This window comes from Mustela lutreola, chromosome 4, assembly GCF_030435805.1.
Source record: "Mustela lutreola isolate mMusLut2 chromosome 4, mMusLut2.pri, whole genome shotgun sequence".
NCBI classification, from domain to species: Eukaryota; Metazoa; Chordata; class Mammalia; order Carnivora; family Mustelidae; genus Mustela; species Mustela lutreola.
Genome location: NC_081293.1, coordinates 135,084,315 through 135,098,985, shown reverse-complemented (window position 1 = coordinate 135,098,985; position 14,671 = coordinate 135,084,315). Strand labels below are relative to the sequence as shown.

The following is a 14,671-nucleotide window of genomic DNA, read 5'->3' as shown; positions in this document are numbered from 1 at the left end:
AATGCCATCAGCTTTGATTTGTATATCCTTTCCCAGAGAAATAACGTAACAAATAGTAGTTAGACTCCTAGATTGTCCTGCAGAAAAAGTCTATTTAACCACAGAACAGTTAGAATATTACACAATAGCTATTACATTTTATTTTTTCATTATAAGTGTACCATATTTATGCTATATTATGGACTAAATAGCTGTTTATGATTAATTCTGGTTAAAAGCATTTCAGTATCCATAAAAGGAGGATGAATTATCAGTATCTTCCAAGTATTAAGCAAGGCAGTAAGCTGCTGGGAATCAAACTAAAGTAGAAAGCTAACAAACATGTTGTATTAAAAGCAACATACACTTCTGTAATTAAAAAGATAAAACAAAAAGAAAAACAAATCATTAGGATTTGGGATCCAGTTTGCTTTTAAGAAAGATAAAACTACTAAATAACTTTTTAAACTTTGTATAACTTCGTACTAACTCTGTTACTATTTAAGAAAATATAGTTTAAAATATACTGTAGTTCAATCTTAATATATGAACACTTGCCACCTCCTTAATTTAGGGTGTAGAGCACATTTTGATAGCATTTAGTTGAAAAGAATAGAACTAAAATGATCTGTTATGTCTCACTCATCAAAAGTGCCAAATCTGAATTTGTTCTTCACATCAAACAGAAATTAAATTTTATTCTTTTTAGACACACGCCATCGACATCTGTAGACACACCCTATTTAAAACAAATTTGATGTATGCAAATGCAGGTTTACACAAAGAAACAAATTATGGGCTGATTATTCACTTCACAAAAGGATTCTCAAAAGAATTCCCTGTAATAGTAAGTTTGCCAAGATACTTAAAATATAGTTAAATTTCAAAAGCAATTAATTTATAAACAACTTCTCAGAAATATAGCATAAAAGTAGTTACAAAAAGTATCAAGCTTCAGAAACTTCTATTATTACAAACTCTGTCCCAAAAGCTTGTCAAATCTAGGTGAAACTAACAAATTAAATAGCCAAAAATGGCATAGAAATGTCTATCTTAAATAGTCCTATCTTAAATATAGTATATAAATATATACTTTTAAAACTGACCTAATAATAATAATTAAACTACCAATTCTTCTTTAAAATTATATGTACAAATTAGCAAACAATACTCAATATGGCTAACAGTGACCCATGAAACTAAAGAACAAAGAGTCTGTTCTGCCTTGTTCAGTCAAGTAAGCCAGAAGTACAAAAAAAGAAAAATCCAGAGATCCCAAACAGCACTGCAGTTTTTGCTTTGTCTTTCCTTTGCAGTGCTCCAAGTGCTCTGAGCTGTAGAAGACAGTATCTGGGAAATCCAAACATGATGGTCCAAAAATGGAGCATTTGGGGCCAACTAAGAGAAGAAGGAAAGATCCTAATGCCCCCAAATGGTCATTACTGGCTAATTTTTTTCCTGTTCTGTTCAGAGTTCTAGCTTATGATCGAATCCAAAAACCCTGGCATATCCACTGAAGACCAAATAGATGTGGAATAATCTGACAGCAAAAGAGCAGCCCCTCATCGGATTTAATTACAAAGTTAGAATATGATCATGCTGCAGTTTCTAAAAAAAAATCTTAGAAATATTAAGTGATTTACATGAATGAAGTAGCCAAGGGAGTCAGCACACTCAGACACTTTATCAAAGTTATGCATATTTCCAAATATTTTAAACTAAGAAGTTTTGGGGCACCTCGGTGGCTCAGTGGGTTAAAGCCTCTGCCTTTGGCTCGGGTGGCGATCCCAGGGTCCTGGGATAGAGCCCCGCATAGCATCGGGCTCTCTGCTCAGCAGGGAGCCTGCTTCCTCCTCTCTCTGCCTGCCTCTCTGCCTGCTTGTAATCTCTGTCAAATAAATGAATGGAATCTTTAAAAAAATAAAAAATAAAATAAAATAAGAAGTTTTTCTCACTGTGTGCATCTTGCTCCTGGCCTTGTAAAAGCATCCAAAGATGTTCATGGCCTTTTTTACAAGCTAAAAAAGGTTATTAACTAAGGTTGTTAACTAAGGTTATTGGCCAGAAATTCTGAGTTATCAAGTGCACATATCCATTGCTTATAAAATGTAAAAGTAACATGCACAAACCATTGAGGCCCATGCTGGGAAGTGGGAGGTGCTAGAACAAGATGCGTCTCTGAAGAGTCACTGTTTAGAATGTCTGCTGTGAAGCTACACCCGCTGATACTACACGCCGGTGTCATCGTAGCTGATTTTGTATATGTGTACATGTGTGTCTGCCATGCCACCTCTGGCCGTTCTTAGTTTGGAAGGGGTAAGCGTTCTATGAGAAGTGTATGCATTTTTTATTCAATGGAACAATTTTCAAACAAACTGTAGACCTCTTCACCTTCAGCGAAGAGTCACTGCATCAAAGACCAGAAACCTCTCCAATTTAAACATACAATAAACAACATTTTACAATTTTTGTTTATAATAATGATAACTTTCCAAAGGAAAATAAACCATGTGGGTGTATGTTTTTAAAATCTATTCAAATAAAGCATAAATATTTTAATGTTTGAGAGCACAAAAGTCAAAATGCAGTTTATTTTGGAAATGCTTCCAAGTTCTAGTGATTTAGGAGTTGAGAAGAGCAAAACTTTGTAAATAAGATAAATATGATCCTCCCTTTGGAATTAAGCTAATTAAATCCACATACCATGGGAAGTACCTGAATTCTCTAGGGCCCAGATGAGAAATTTGCTAGCTTAATCTATTAACACATTAATGGCAATAATAATAATGCTTTGACAGAAAGAAAGTGCTTACAATGAAAATAATAAAATAATAAACTATTACAAGGGGGCAAACTTGCTAGTATGTGTTCACACTGTCCAGGAAAAAAAGAGCAGGAAAGCAGCAGAATCCATGATGTCCTCTGCTATAGATATAGTGAGGCCTGATGAAAAATCTCTCATGCCTACCCACTTCCCATTATTTTAATTCCATGTTTACTCGGCAACCTTCTAAACACTAATTCAGTTTCCGAGAAAGTTAATAGAGGTCCACAATCCCTTACTTACTGTTCTGAAGTCAAAAAGTTTCGACAAACAAAAGCTTTTTCAGAACTTACCTGGCAGCAAATCCTGATCTCAATGGACAGAAACCCTTTATTTACTTCACTTAATATTAAAAGTCAAATATTTTAGTGTGGAGTATTAATGTATTTGATTACAGGGTGCCACCCCAGTTATTTCTTAAAATTCAGTCATAGTCCTTATTACCTTTCTAAAAATCTAAAAAATTCTGTATTCTGAGACACATCCGAAAAAGAGTTCCCTGGATGTAAATATAAATATTATGACTCAAAGAAGAGCCCTACCCCCACCCTCCACTTCACCAGTACCCATAACCAACCAACAAAAATGAATATTCTAGTTTATACTTCAATCATCATTCTGGTTTATACTTCAAAATTTATAAATTTAGTTAGTGTGAGTCTGATGCCAACATCTGATCATCTCTGGGTACACTGGTATATAAAGTCTAATTCCAGACCTACAAGGTCAATTACCAGGAATTATAACCACAATGTTAAGTGACATATATCCACCTGGAATTGCTTTCTTAACCTACTAGCTTCCAAGCCACCAATTCAGCCTATTTACAGGTCTTCCATCTTCTCTGACTAACCTACCAGAAGACTAACCAATAGTTAACCAATCTCCCTTCCAGTCCCACCTGTCAGCCTGACAAATCTTCTAATAATACTTAGAAAAAGAAAATGTGAACAATTAAACTACTACAGATTTTTTTAAGTTATTAAGTAGCAATTTAATTTTGATCAAATTAAGTTATTGGAGAATCAATGAATACTTAAGTTTGATATCTAGGAAATTAAGCAAGAGAAGATTCTTCAAGTTGTTTTAAAAAAAAGCTTAACATGGGGCACCTTGGTAGCTCAGTCAGTTAAGCAGCTGCCTTCAGCTCAGGACATGATCCCAGGACCCTGGGATCCAGCCCACACCAGGCTCCCTGCTCAGTGGGGAGCCTGCTTCTCCTGTCTCCCCTCCACCCACCGCCCCCCGCTTGTGTGCATACATGCACTCTCTCTCAGAATCTTTTAAAAATAAATAGATAAACTTAATACTATACCAGAAAATGGCCCTGATGATTCTTTTCTGATATCAGTTTAGAGCACTAAAGATTCTAAAATGTATCTTCCAGTGGTTAGGTAAAAGAGAATAACTCTGAGGAACTAACAGAGTTTTTGAGGGGAGCGGGGTGGGAGGTTGGGTGAGCCTGGTGGTGGGTATTGTGAAGGGCATGTATTGCATGGAGCACTGGGTGTGGTGCATAAACTATGAATTCTGGAACACTGAAAAGAAATTTAAAAAATAAATAAAATTTTTTTTAATTTAAAAATTAAAAAATTAAAAAAAGAATAACTAGGTAAGTTTTGTTTTGAGTCTACATATCTTTTTTCCAGCAGTGCTTTATAGTTTTCAATGTACAGGTTTGTACATCCTTTGTTTACATCATCCCTAAGTATTTAATATTTTTTGATGGTAAGTAGTATTTTTAAGTTTTAAGTTCCAAGTCTGCATTGCTAGTACATAAAAATAGTTAACTTTTGTATAATGATCATTTATCATACAAACTTGCTAAACTGACTAATTTTAGATTTTTTTTGTAGATTCTATCAGATTTTCTACATAATCCCATTGTGAATAAAATGAGTTTTATTTCTTTCTTTCCAATCTGGATACCTTTCATTTCTTTTGTCTCATTTAAGTGGCCATTTACATTGTTGAATACATGTTTAGATTTTTTTTTTCATTTCATTTACAAAACTCAGCAAGAATCATAAAATATATAGCTGACATTATTTATTAATCATGAAGTAGTTTAAGTTAACCTACAAAATTTATTTTTTCTAAATATTTTATTTATTTAGTTGAGACAGAGAGAGAGCACACACATGCACAAGGTTGGGGGGTAAGGGTCAGAGAGAGACAGAGAAGCAGGCATCCCACTGAGCAGGGACCCCGATTCCAGTTAGATCCCAGACCCTGGAATCATGACCTGAGCCAAAGGCAGAGGCTTAACCAACTGAGCCACCCAGGCGCCCCTAACTTACAAAATTTAAATGGCAAAATTAGGAAATGTATTTATAAGGTGCTGGTATTTGACTCTTAATGTGTTTACCTCAAGTGCTTTATGACATGAGACTGGTAACAAAAATATTGAGTATATCCAGCTGCATTTTTAAAAATAACATTTATTGGCTTTTCTTGTAATTACTAAAGTAGCACTCATCTTCGCAGAGAATCTGGAAAATAGGTGGTTCAAGGAAGAAAATTACAATCATCCTTTACCATACGACCCAAAGATAAACACCGTTTACATTTAATTATAACATGAACAGTTTTCCCAGTCATTAGTTCTTTTGAAACACTATTTCTAGCTGCATAGTAACCCACCCATCATATGGCTATGCTATCATTTCATTCTTCTCCATCATTGGATATCTATACTGTTTTTGATTTGTCATTATTACCATATATATACAGCACAATTAATATCCTTGTAAATAAATCATAGACTGCTCTTTTACTGGGGTCCCTTTTGCCCACTCTTTTTATTTACTTTTTTTTTTTTTTTTAAGATTTTATTTATTTATTTGACACAGAGAGATCACAAGTAGGCAGAGAGGCAGGCAGAGAGAGGAGGAAGCAGGCTCCCTGCTGAGCAGAGAGCCCAATGCGGGACTCGATCCCAGGACCCTGAGATCATGACCTGAGCCGAAGGCAGCGGCTTAACCCACTGAGCCACCCAGGCGCCCTGCCCACTCTTTTTAAAAGCTGTGTTTTCCCAATCCAAGCTAACCAGCATTTTATATTAATTAAGCATGTATCACATTAATTCAAAATACATTTCATTTGCTTTTTTAACTTTTTAAAATTCAGGGGTTTTTAACTTTATGTTAATTATAACTATTATAAAAAACAAATTTTTTTAACCATTCTATTACTATAAAAAGATATTACCCTAAAACTAACAGAAAAGAAGAAAGAGAAAAAAATCTGTGTTACCAATGAAAAGTGTAAAGTAGGTTAAGCCATTTGATATAGTTTTAACTCATCTAATATAACTGTATCTTAGAGGTAAAAGAACTTATCGGTACATCCTTATCTTCAAGGATAAAACATTATTTTTCCAACTGAGACCACTGAGGCCTAAATAAGGCTTCCAAAAATTTCATAGAAAATACATGTGCCTAACTAACTAGTTTAACAGTTATATCACAGCAACTTCTATTCTCATTTCATTACCGAAAAGAATTTTGCTGGGGCGCCTGGGTGGCTCAGTGGGTTAAGCCGCTGCCTTCGGCTCAGGTCATGATCTCAGGGTCCTGGGATCGAGTCCCGCATCGGGCTCTCTGCTCGGCAGGGAGCCTGCTTCCTCCTCTCTCTCTCTGCCTGCCTCTCTGCCTATTTGTAATCTCTGTCTGTCAAATAAAATAAATAAAATCTTTAAAAAAAAAAAAAAAAAAAAAAAAAAAAAAGAATTTTGAAAACCACACCCTGGGCTAATAAACTTAAATCACTTTTTAAACAATAATTAAACATTTTATTACACTAGAGGTATACAGGATAAAAACATGATTAAGAAGCTTCTCTTTCCAAGGGCGCCTGGGTGGCTCAGTTGTTAAGCAGCTGCTTTGGGCTCAGATCATTATCCCAGGGTCCTGGGATAAGACCCCTGCTCATCAGGGAGTCCTACTTCTCCCTCTCCCACTCCCCCTGCCTGTGTTCCCTCTCTGTCTCTCTCTGCCAAATAAAAAAATAAAATATTTTTTTAAAAAAAGAAAAGCAGGGACGCCTGGGTGGCTCAGTTGGTTAAGCGGCTGCCTTCAGCTCAGGTCATGATCCCAGCGTCTTGGGATCAAGTCCCGCATCGGGCTCCTTGCTCGGCAGGAAGCCTGCTTCTCCCTCTGCCTCTGCCTGCCACTCTGTCTGCCTGTGCTCACTCTCTCTGACAAAAAAAAAAAAAAATAAAAATAAAATAAAAATAAAAAAAGAAAAGCAGCTTCTCTTTCCCTTAGGAAAAATACAAAAAATGGAGAAGCAAATACACAAATTATAGCAAGCAAACAAGCAAAATTCAAAAGAAAAGTATTGATAGCATTTTATACTGCAAAAGCTTAATAGTTTTTTGGAAACATTAATTTCATAAAGTAAGAACACAAGACTTTGGTCCTGTCTAGCTGTGTGATACCAAACAAGTCATTTTACTTCTATAAGCCTCAGTTACTTTCTCTTTAAAATGGTAGAACTGGGGTTTAAGAGGACATACTGGAGAAATCATAGCAGCATATTTCTTATTTCCTCTCCTCCCCAAACTCCTTTGAACTGATAGTAAAGGATTTTCAAAAGGAGTAATCCATAATGACCGAGAACAAAAATGGAGGCATTAGCCACCAACAGATTTCAATGAATTTCTCAAGACAGGAAGCAGGTAGAGGACTGAACTCATGAAACAGTGCAGATTTAGGATCTACAGCTTAGAATAGAAAAGAAAGAACAGAGCTTAAGAAAAAGCCAAACTGCCATAACCAACTGAACACAGATACCACGTAGGTAAGAAAATCAGGAGTGAGAAGCAAATCTAAGGCAGATAATGAAAACTCTGTAAGCCTAAAAGTAACTTTCCAATCAACAAGGCCTATATGTAGGCAGAGTTCTCTTTCTTATTGCTTTCTTGTAAATAAGGACAGAAAACCAAAATTCCTAAGATATTTGAAACATAAAAGACATCAAAATAAAAAGAAAAATGTCACCTTAAAAAGAGATAAGAATAGAAAATACTGCTCTTTATTATAAACCCTCCAACACTAATTTTTTAATCACATAACATTACTTTGATTTTTTTTAAATTTAAGTACATTAACTGAAAAAAATAAGAGTTTACTACAGCAATCTGAAGCTCCCTTTAAATTCGAATACTCTTTATGTAAAATCTCAGACATTTGTTCTTATTAAGCAACTGTAAAATATATTTTAAAAAACAAGTAAAACCAGTAAAACTATGTATATACAATCCTTTATCTTTTTTTTTTTTTAAGATTTTATTTATTTATTTGACAGATATCACAAGTAGGCAAAGAGGCAAGCAGAGAAAGAGAGGAGGAAGCAGGCTCCCGGCGGAGCAGAGAGCCTGATGCGGGGCCCGATCCCAGGACCCCGGGATCATGACCTGAGCCGAAGGCAGAGGCTTTAACCCACTGAGCCACCCAGGCACCCCACAATCCTTTATCTTCTTAAATTCTATGCAAAAACTTATTTCAAATCTTTAAGACTATGTGTTATGTGTACACATGTACAGATCTATTTTATTTTATTTTTTTAGGGCTCCTCGCTGGTCAATCAGTAGAGCATGCAACTCTTGATCTCAGGGTTTTGAGTTCAAGCCCTAAAGTGGGTGTAGAGATCTATTTTAGAAGCATAATCACTAGTATATTATTATTATATTATCACCGGTATTTTAAATCTGTAAGTTCAAATAAATTTTAAATCATTTAAATAAAATAGACCTCTATGTTTTGGTAACAACAATCGATATAGACAATAATGATGAAATTAGAATTTTTAAAATACCTTTATAACAAAAGTTCTATTAGAACACATCTCATGACACCAATAAAATTTAAATATTCCTAAATAAAAACAGTATCACTGAAAAGTATCACTGAAAAGCCAAATGCTAAGAAATGGGAAAAAAATGTTTTATGTTCCAATGATTGAGTTTCATATCCTCTCCTTTATCCCTTTTTCAACCACTAGATAAGGACCAGAATATGACTGAAAAAATTTTAAGAGGTAAAGTTTAATGTTGAAAACATACATCACTATTCAGTAAACCATCACATCCAACAAACTATCACAAAAACACTACACTGAGTAACATGCAGAATAAACGTACAACTGAGAGGTTCACTCATACTTGGCAGATGCATCCCGGACATATATGATCTGTCTACTGAACAGAGAGGTAATTCATTCCTTTTCTTCTGCAAGCTAAAATACAAACTACAAATCAGAATGTTCAAAAGCAACAAAATGAGGTCCCCAAATTAGGCAAGAAAGGCATACAATTTTAAGAACTGCAGAATACCCATCCAAGCCTAATTATCCTAAGTTAAGGAAACTTTAAATATAGGCAACAGGCAACTTAATCATACATGTTTTATCTGATGATCTACTTCAAAGTCCTAAGTAAGACAAAGATATTCCATGTGAGTTACAAATGGATGGTTACAGGAAATATGAAGCACTTCCTCTTCTCCAATAAATACAACAAAACAAACATCAAATGTTACATATGATATCTAGACCACCATACAAATATAAATAACTAAACACAAGAAGGACACAAGTATGTTCCTTTGCAGAAGTAGCCAGAAATCACCAGATACAGAAGAAAAGAACAGAACAGTGCGAGCACCATACTACTGCCTTCATTCTCTTAACTCCTGAATGTTAGTGGTCTACCTGTGAATACGTTCCCCCACAGTTTACCCAATCTGGGCACTTTCAGCCACAACTTTGAACCAGCAACTAACTACAGATAAGGAATTTCAGTTCTCTACCTCCAGCTACAATCTCTCTCCTGAGTATGAGACTAATATATACCTCAGAACATCTCCAATTGTCCCACCAGAATGCTTACCACAAAATGTACTATACCATACTCATTCTTTACCCAGCTCCTTCTAAATACATAGTCTGGTTACTGGTATCATGATCTTAAGCCTGAGAGTTTTCCATTCTATTTCCTTCCCTTTCACTAATCCTATGTGGGTCCTCAAGTTAAGTCCCATTTTTGCCTTATAAAAGATAACACACACATCCATACCCTACATTCTCAACATATATAAAGACAGATAGATACCATCTCTACTACAACTCTAACAATTCTCCCTACCTTCAATTTGACTCATTCTTCAATGATTCCTTTATATTGCTGCTAAAGTGGTCTTTCTAGAATATAATTTGAATCATTTCACCACTGCTTAAAATCTTTCAGTAATTCCAAATAAAAATCTAAAGTCCTTAGAAGAATATCCTGTCTCCGGCCACCTCTCTAGCTTTATTTCTTCCTAATTGCTCACTTTAGAGACTAAATTTTAAGCTCATTACTGAAGATCCTGGAAAAAGTCACACTGTTTCTTACTTCAGTACCTCGGCATATGTTACTCCCTCTGCCTAGGAAGTCTTTTTCATGACATGGTAATTTTGACTTACTCAAGGCTCAGCTCAGACATTGTATGTGGCCCTCAACTTCGTCCATTCTCTACCTGCTCCCATCACATTTAACAGACACACATTCATACTGTATTATAATTGTATAATACACACAAGTAAATCTAGGACATGTCAAAGTAAAATGCAATTGTTGTTCATTTTTGTGCCCCACAATGCCTAGCACTTTGCCCCGCAATAATAAATGATCAATATCTACTTCTAGAATGTGTAATCCATTTGGCTTTTTCCAGAAACAAGTTCTACTGTAAACATCTATAAACTATAGACACAGAGCAAAACAGTTCCTTAAGCAAAGCAAAAGAAACCAAGAAAGAAAGCAGAAGACATAAACAAATAGGGCAGAAAAGGAAAAATTAAACGTATGGAGTCTCTTCTGAGTGGCTCCCGAGAGCTCACTCTTTTTTACCCTTCATCTCACATTCTATCACAAACATGTTTTATTTGCCAGTTAATCTTCAGCACTTATTCTAATTTCCCAGAAAATAAGTGGTAAGAAGTTCTCTCCACAACTGGACAGACACCAGAGAAAAAAATGGAAAGTATTACCTAAATCAGCTTCTCTTCCAAACTGAGCAGCCAGAACTTCAAAAATGCAATAATAAATAAGACCTCTGATCCACCCAGACCCAATTCCACTTCTAACAGTTGCCTCCTAAAAGACTTAAGATTACAATAAATATTTTACCAACCAGATATCAAACATTCTCCTTCAAATATTTCCAACAGCTCTTCTGAACCTCCCTTTTTCTTCTCTTGTGGTAAAATACTATATAAATTCACAATTTACTCTGTAAATAAGCATATACATTTTTATCCTTAGGATAAAATGAAATACTTTCTCCTACCTTCCCCTAAGTGGTCCTGGAACAGAAACTTCCCCAGCTGAATTCCCTCTATCATTTGACATGGTTTTCCATGATTACAAATGAAAGGAACAGAGAAACTTCCTCCTAATGCTGGGGCCTCTAAGATGCCTGAGCTTTCTCTTTTCTCCAGTGGGACCCATACCTAAGTTTGCCCCGTAAAGTACAACAAATTCAGAACCCATTCAAGTTCGTAAGTAATTTTAGAAGTGAGAGAGTATCAAAACCCAAAGTCCACAAAGCACAGGAACTCCACAACTGTGTTACTCTCAATTAGCTTGACAGAAACATAGGCATCAAGCTAGTAATACTCATGTGTGCCAAATATGTAATCATCATTAACCAAAACAACAGAAATCCAGGCCATAACTAGTCACAACAGGTATAACATAATCATAAATTAGATGTTTTGAAGAACTCATAGGAGGGAAAAGCCCATAAGACTGGAGGATATCACTTTCCAGTATCACTGCCCTAGCCAATATTTTCTCCCCTCCAAGTCATTAGAATCTTCTTTATCCTTCATCCTTGAAAAAAAGAGAAACTGGCTCTCTTGGCAGAGCCCACATCACCCCTTCCAACTCCCAGGCTTAGACTGAGCTGCCTTACAACTGTGAGAATTAATACTCTATCCAAACAGTTAGATTACTAGGTTTAAACTGAACTTTACCCAGCTGTTAACTCATTAACTACAGAGCCCTACTCCCACAGAACACACTTTTCTTCATTCCAAAAAATAAGTGGAAATGTTAGATCAATAATGGGGAAGAAGGTACATGGCTTTACCCACTGAAACTTTCCAATAAATAAATTCAAAAGGAATGAGAGAAATAGAAAATCACCAAGAGAACACAATGGCAAGATCCATCAATGATGCTAACCTAGTTGGCAAAATCAGAGAAACAGAATATTTGTACAGTTTCAGAGTTTCTCCCCAAAATGCATATATAATTTCAAAAAGGAAAACAGTCACTTTACAGTGGAGAAACTTAACCAAATGATCACAGTTGACATCACAAGTAGTAAGTTGTATTGATAACATGTGCCCTCTGATATGGTATGTTGAGAAAAACTCCTCACGCTTGTTATCCCTCTCACTAATGCACAACATCAATGTAATCATGAGAACAACAACAACAAAAACAAACAAATTCAAATTGAGAGATAGTCAAAAAGTGTCAAGCACATGAAAGATAAGAAAAGACTGAAGAACTGTCAGACTAGAGAAAACTAAGGAGACAGGGTAACTAAATGCAGTGTGGGATCCTGGATTGGATCCTGCAACAGAGTAAGAACATTATTGGATATACTGGCAAAATGTGAATAAAGCCTGTAGTTACCATCACTGCAGCAATGTTAATCTCTTTATGTCAATTTCTTATTTTTGATAACTGCACCATGGTTACATACATGTTTATATACAGAGAAGGTGGATGTAGGATGTATGGAGGAAAACTCAGTACTGTCTCTGTAATTCTTCTGTAAGTATAAAATTATTAAATTTTTTTTAAAAAAGCTGAATTCCTGATACCAAACCTCCTCAGTCAATCAACACATTCACCCATACTCTCTCCTCCAGCTTATTATCAATTTATTCTGAGTTTCTACTCTTTTGCTAAAAAGCTTCCAAGTTCTTATACTTTGGAACTCTCAAAGTGCCCTTATTTCTTCTCAGACAAAGCTAGCCTCTCCTTCCTGTCCTGCCACAAACTGACTTGGCTTAAAAGATGTCACTTAAACACTCTTAATTTCTTACAGACTCACTGCAATTAGCAATTTACAAAGCGCTTTTAAATGAATTTACAGACACTAATTTAGAGGTGCATAAATACTTATTATTTCACAAATAAGAAGACTAGGAAAAATTAAGTGATAATGACATTTAACAAATTCCATTATCTGAACTTGAATCCAGTTCTTCTCGCTCTAAGACCAAGTAACCATACTAAAAAAAAGCAATTTGCATTTAAGATTCAACTTCCCCGGGCTCCATACAGGCTAATTACCGCTCACAAACTTGATTTTAAAGTTCTAAATTTCAAGATTGTCCTAAATAACCCTCTTGCAAGCTACAATCGGGAATCTAAGATACAGTGAAAACGGTCTGTATTCACCCTAACCAAAAACTTTATAATTAAAAAAAGAAAAAAAAAAAAAAAAAAGACAGTCTAGCCACCAATTTGGGAGGCTTTCCAATAATCGCTTACCTGCTGTTTTACCGACACTGCTTCCTGCTTTCAAATACCTGAGATGTCGCTCTAATTTCCAATTCCATTCATTTCTTGGTATTTGCAAATCATATCTAAGAGCAATGCTGCTAGGCCCACAACCCCACGAAATACTCTTTTTCCCTCACTCAAAAAGGGGGTGGGGGGTAGTCAAAGAGTTAATCGCTAATGCAGGTGTCTAAGATTTAGGGCAAAGAGACAGGGCAATGAAACAAAGTAACGCAATGTGAGACTCCGGAGAAACCAACTTTCGCCTGACTTAACTGAGCATTTTTCTCCTCTACCGCTTATGGTCGTATCCGATACCCGTCTCAGTCAACTGAGAACATTAAGACCCAAGAAAGAGCACGGAAATTTTTTTAAAAAACAGTAATTACGGAAACAATCCTGTAAATCTGAAAACTAGATAATGAGAAAACCATTCACTTATTAACAGGAGCTTGCTATATGCAAGGCACTGGAGGGGCAAAAAGCTACTTGGCGTGATTTATTCGGTTTCGTAAGCTGCCATTCTCACCCCTCCGGTGTTGGCACGCGCAGGAGCTTACAAGGAGGAACTGTATTGGGGACGCCGAGGTAACGGGATCAGCGGCAGCCAGGAACCCGGGGAGAAAGACGGGCTCCGGATGTAACTTTGGGAAGTACTGTTGGAACAGCTTTGCGCTGTTTAATTCAAACGGAACAGGCTGCCGCTGCTGCATCCTGCGCGGCGCCCGGGCTGTCTCTCACGGGGACAAACAGGGGCACCTTTTAGGGTCTGGGACGAAGAAAAGTTGGCATTCACTTGCCTCCCATTCCTGCAAGAAACGCTGGGCATCGTCAGAACCAACGGTCTTATGTCTCCTAAATTCGTCCTTCACATATTGGTCGCCAAGGGCTTTGAGGTCTGGGGGCAGAGCCCGGTGCAACAGCAAGATGCGCCGGTACAAGGCCCGGACCCGCGAGACGTGCCCTGCCGGCATAGCCCCGCGCGTGGACCGCACACCGCGCCTGCGCAAAGGGACGAAGCGCGCCTACCGCACTTTTAAGCCGGGTATTAGCGGAAGAGGGCGCGCGACCTTCATCCGGTTTGGTCCGCTCTAAAATCAGGACCTTCCGGAAACCGAGCCGCTGCGGCTGACGTGGAAGTGGGCGGGTTCTTGCCTGGAGGGGGCGTGGCCTCGGTGGAGACGGACCTGCGGTCGGGCCAGATTGCTAAAGCTCAACTTGTCCCAACGAGAGAGGCAGCCGGCCAGAGGACTGACGTGGGCCTTTTGTCACCCACCTCAGTCACGCCGCATCCTGTCTTC

At 37.0% G+C, this 14,671-nt stretch overlaps 1 protein-coding gene across 1 annotated transcript in view; it reads right to left on the bottom strand.

The window, feature by feature from the left end:
* SDHAF3 (succinate dehydrogenase complex assembly factor 3) overlaps positions 1-14,414 on the bottom strand; it is a 59,936-nt gene extending 45,522 nt beyond the window's left edge. The window contains exon 1 of the mRNA XM_059171188.1: positions 14,171-14,414. Coding sequence (XP_059027171.1) covers positions 14,171-14,344 — 174 coding nt within the window. The 5' untranslated portion in view covers positions 14,345-14,414. The remainder of the gene's footprint in view (positions 1-14,170) is intronic.
* Between the last annotated feature and the right edge of the window lie 257 nt (positions 14,415-14,671).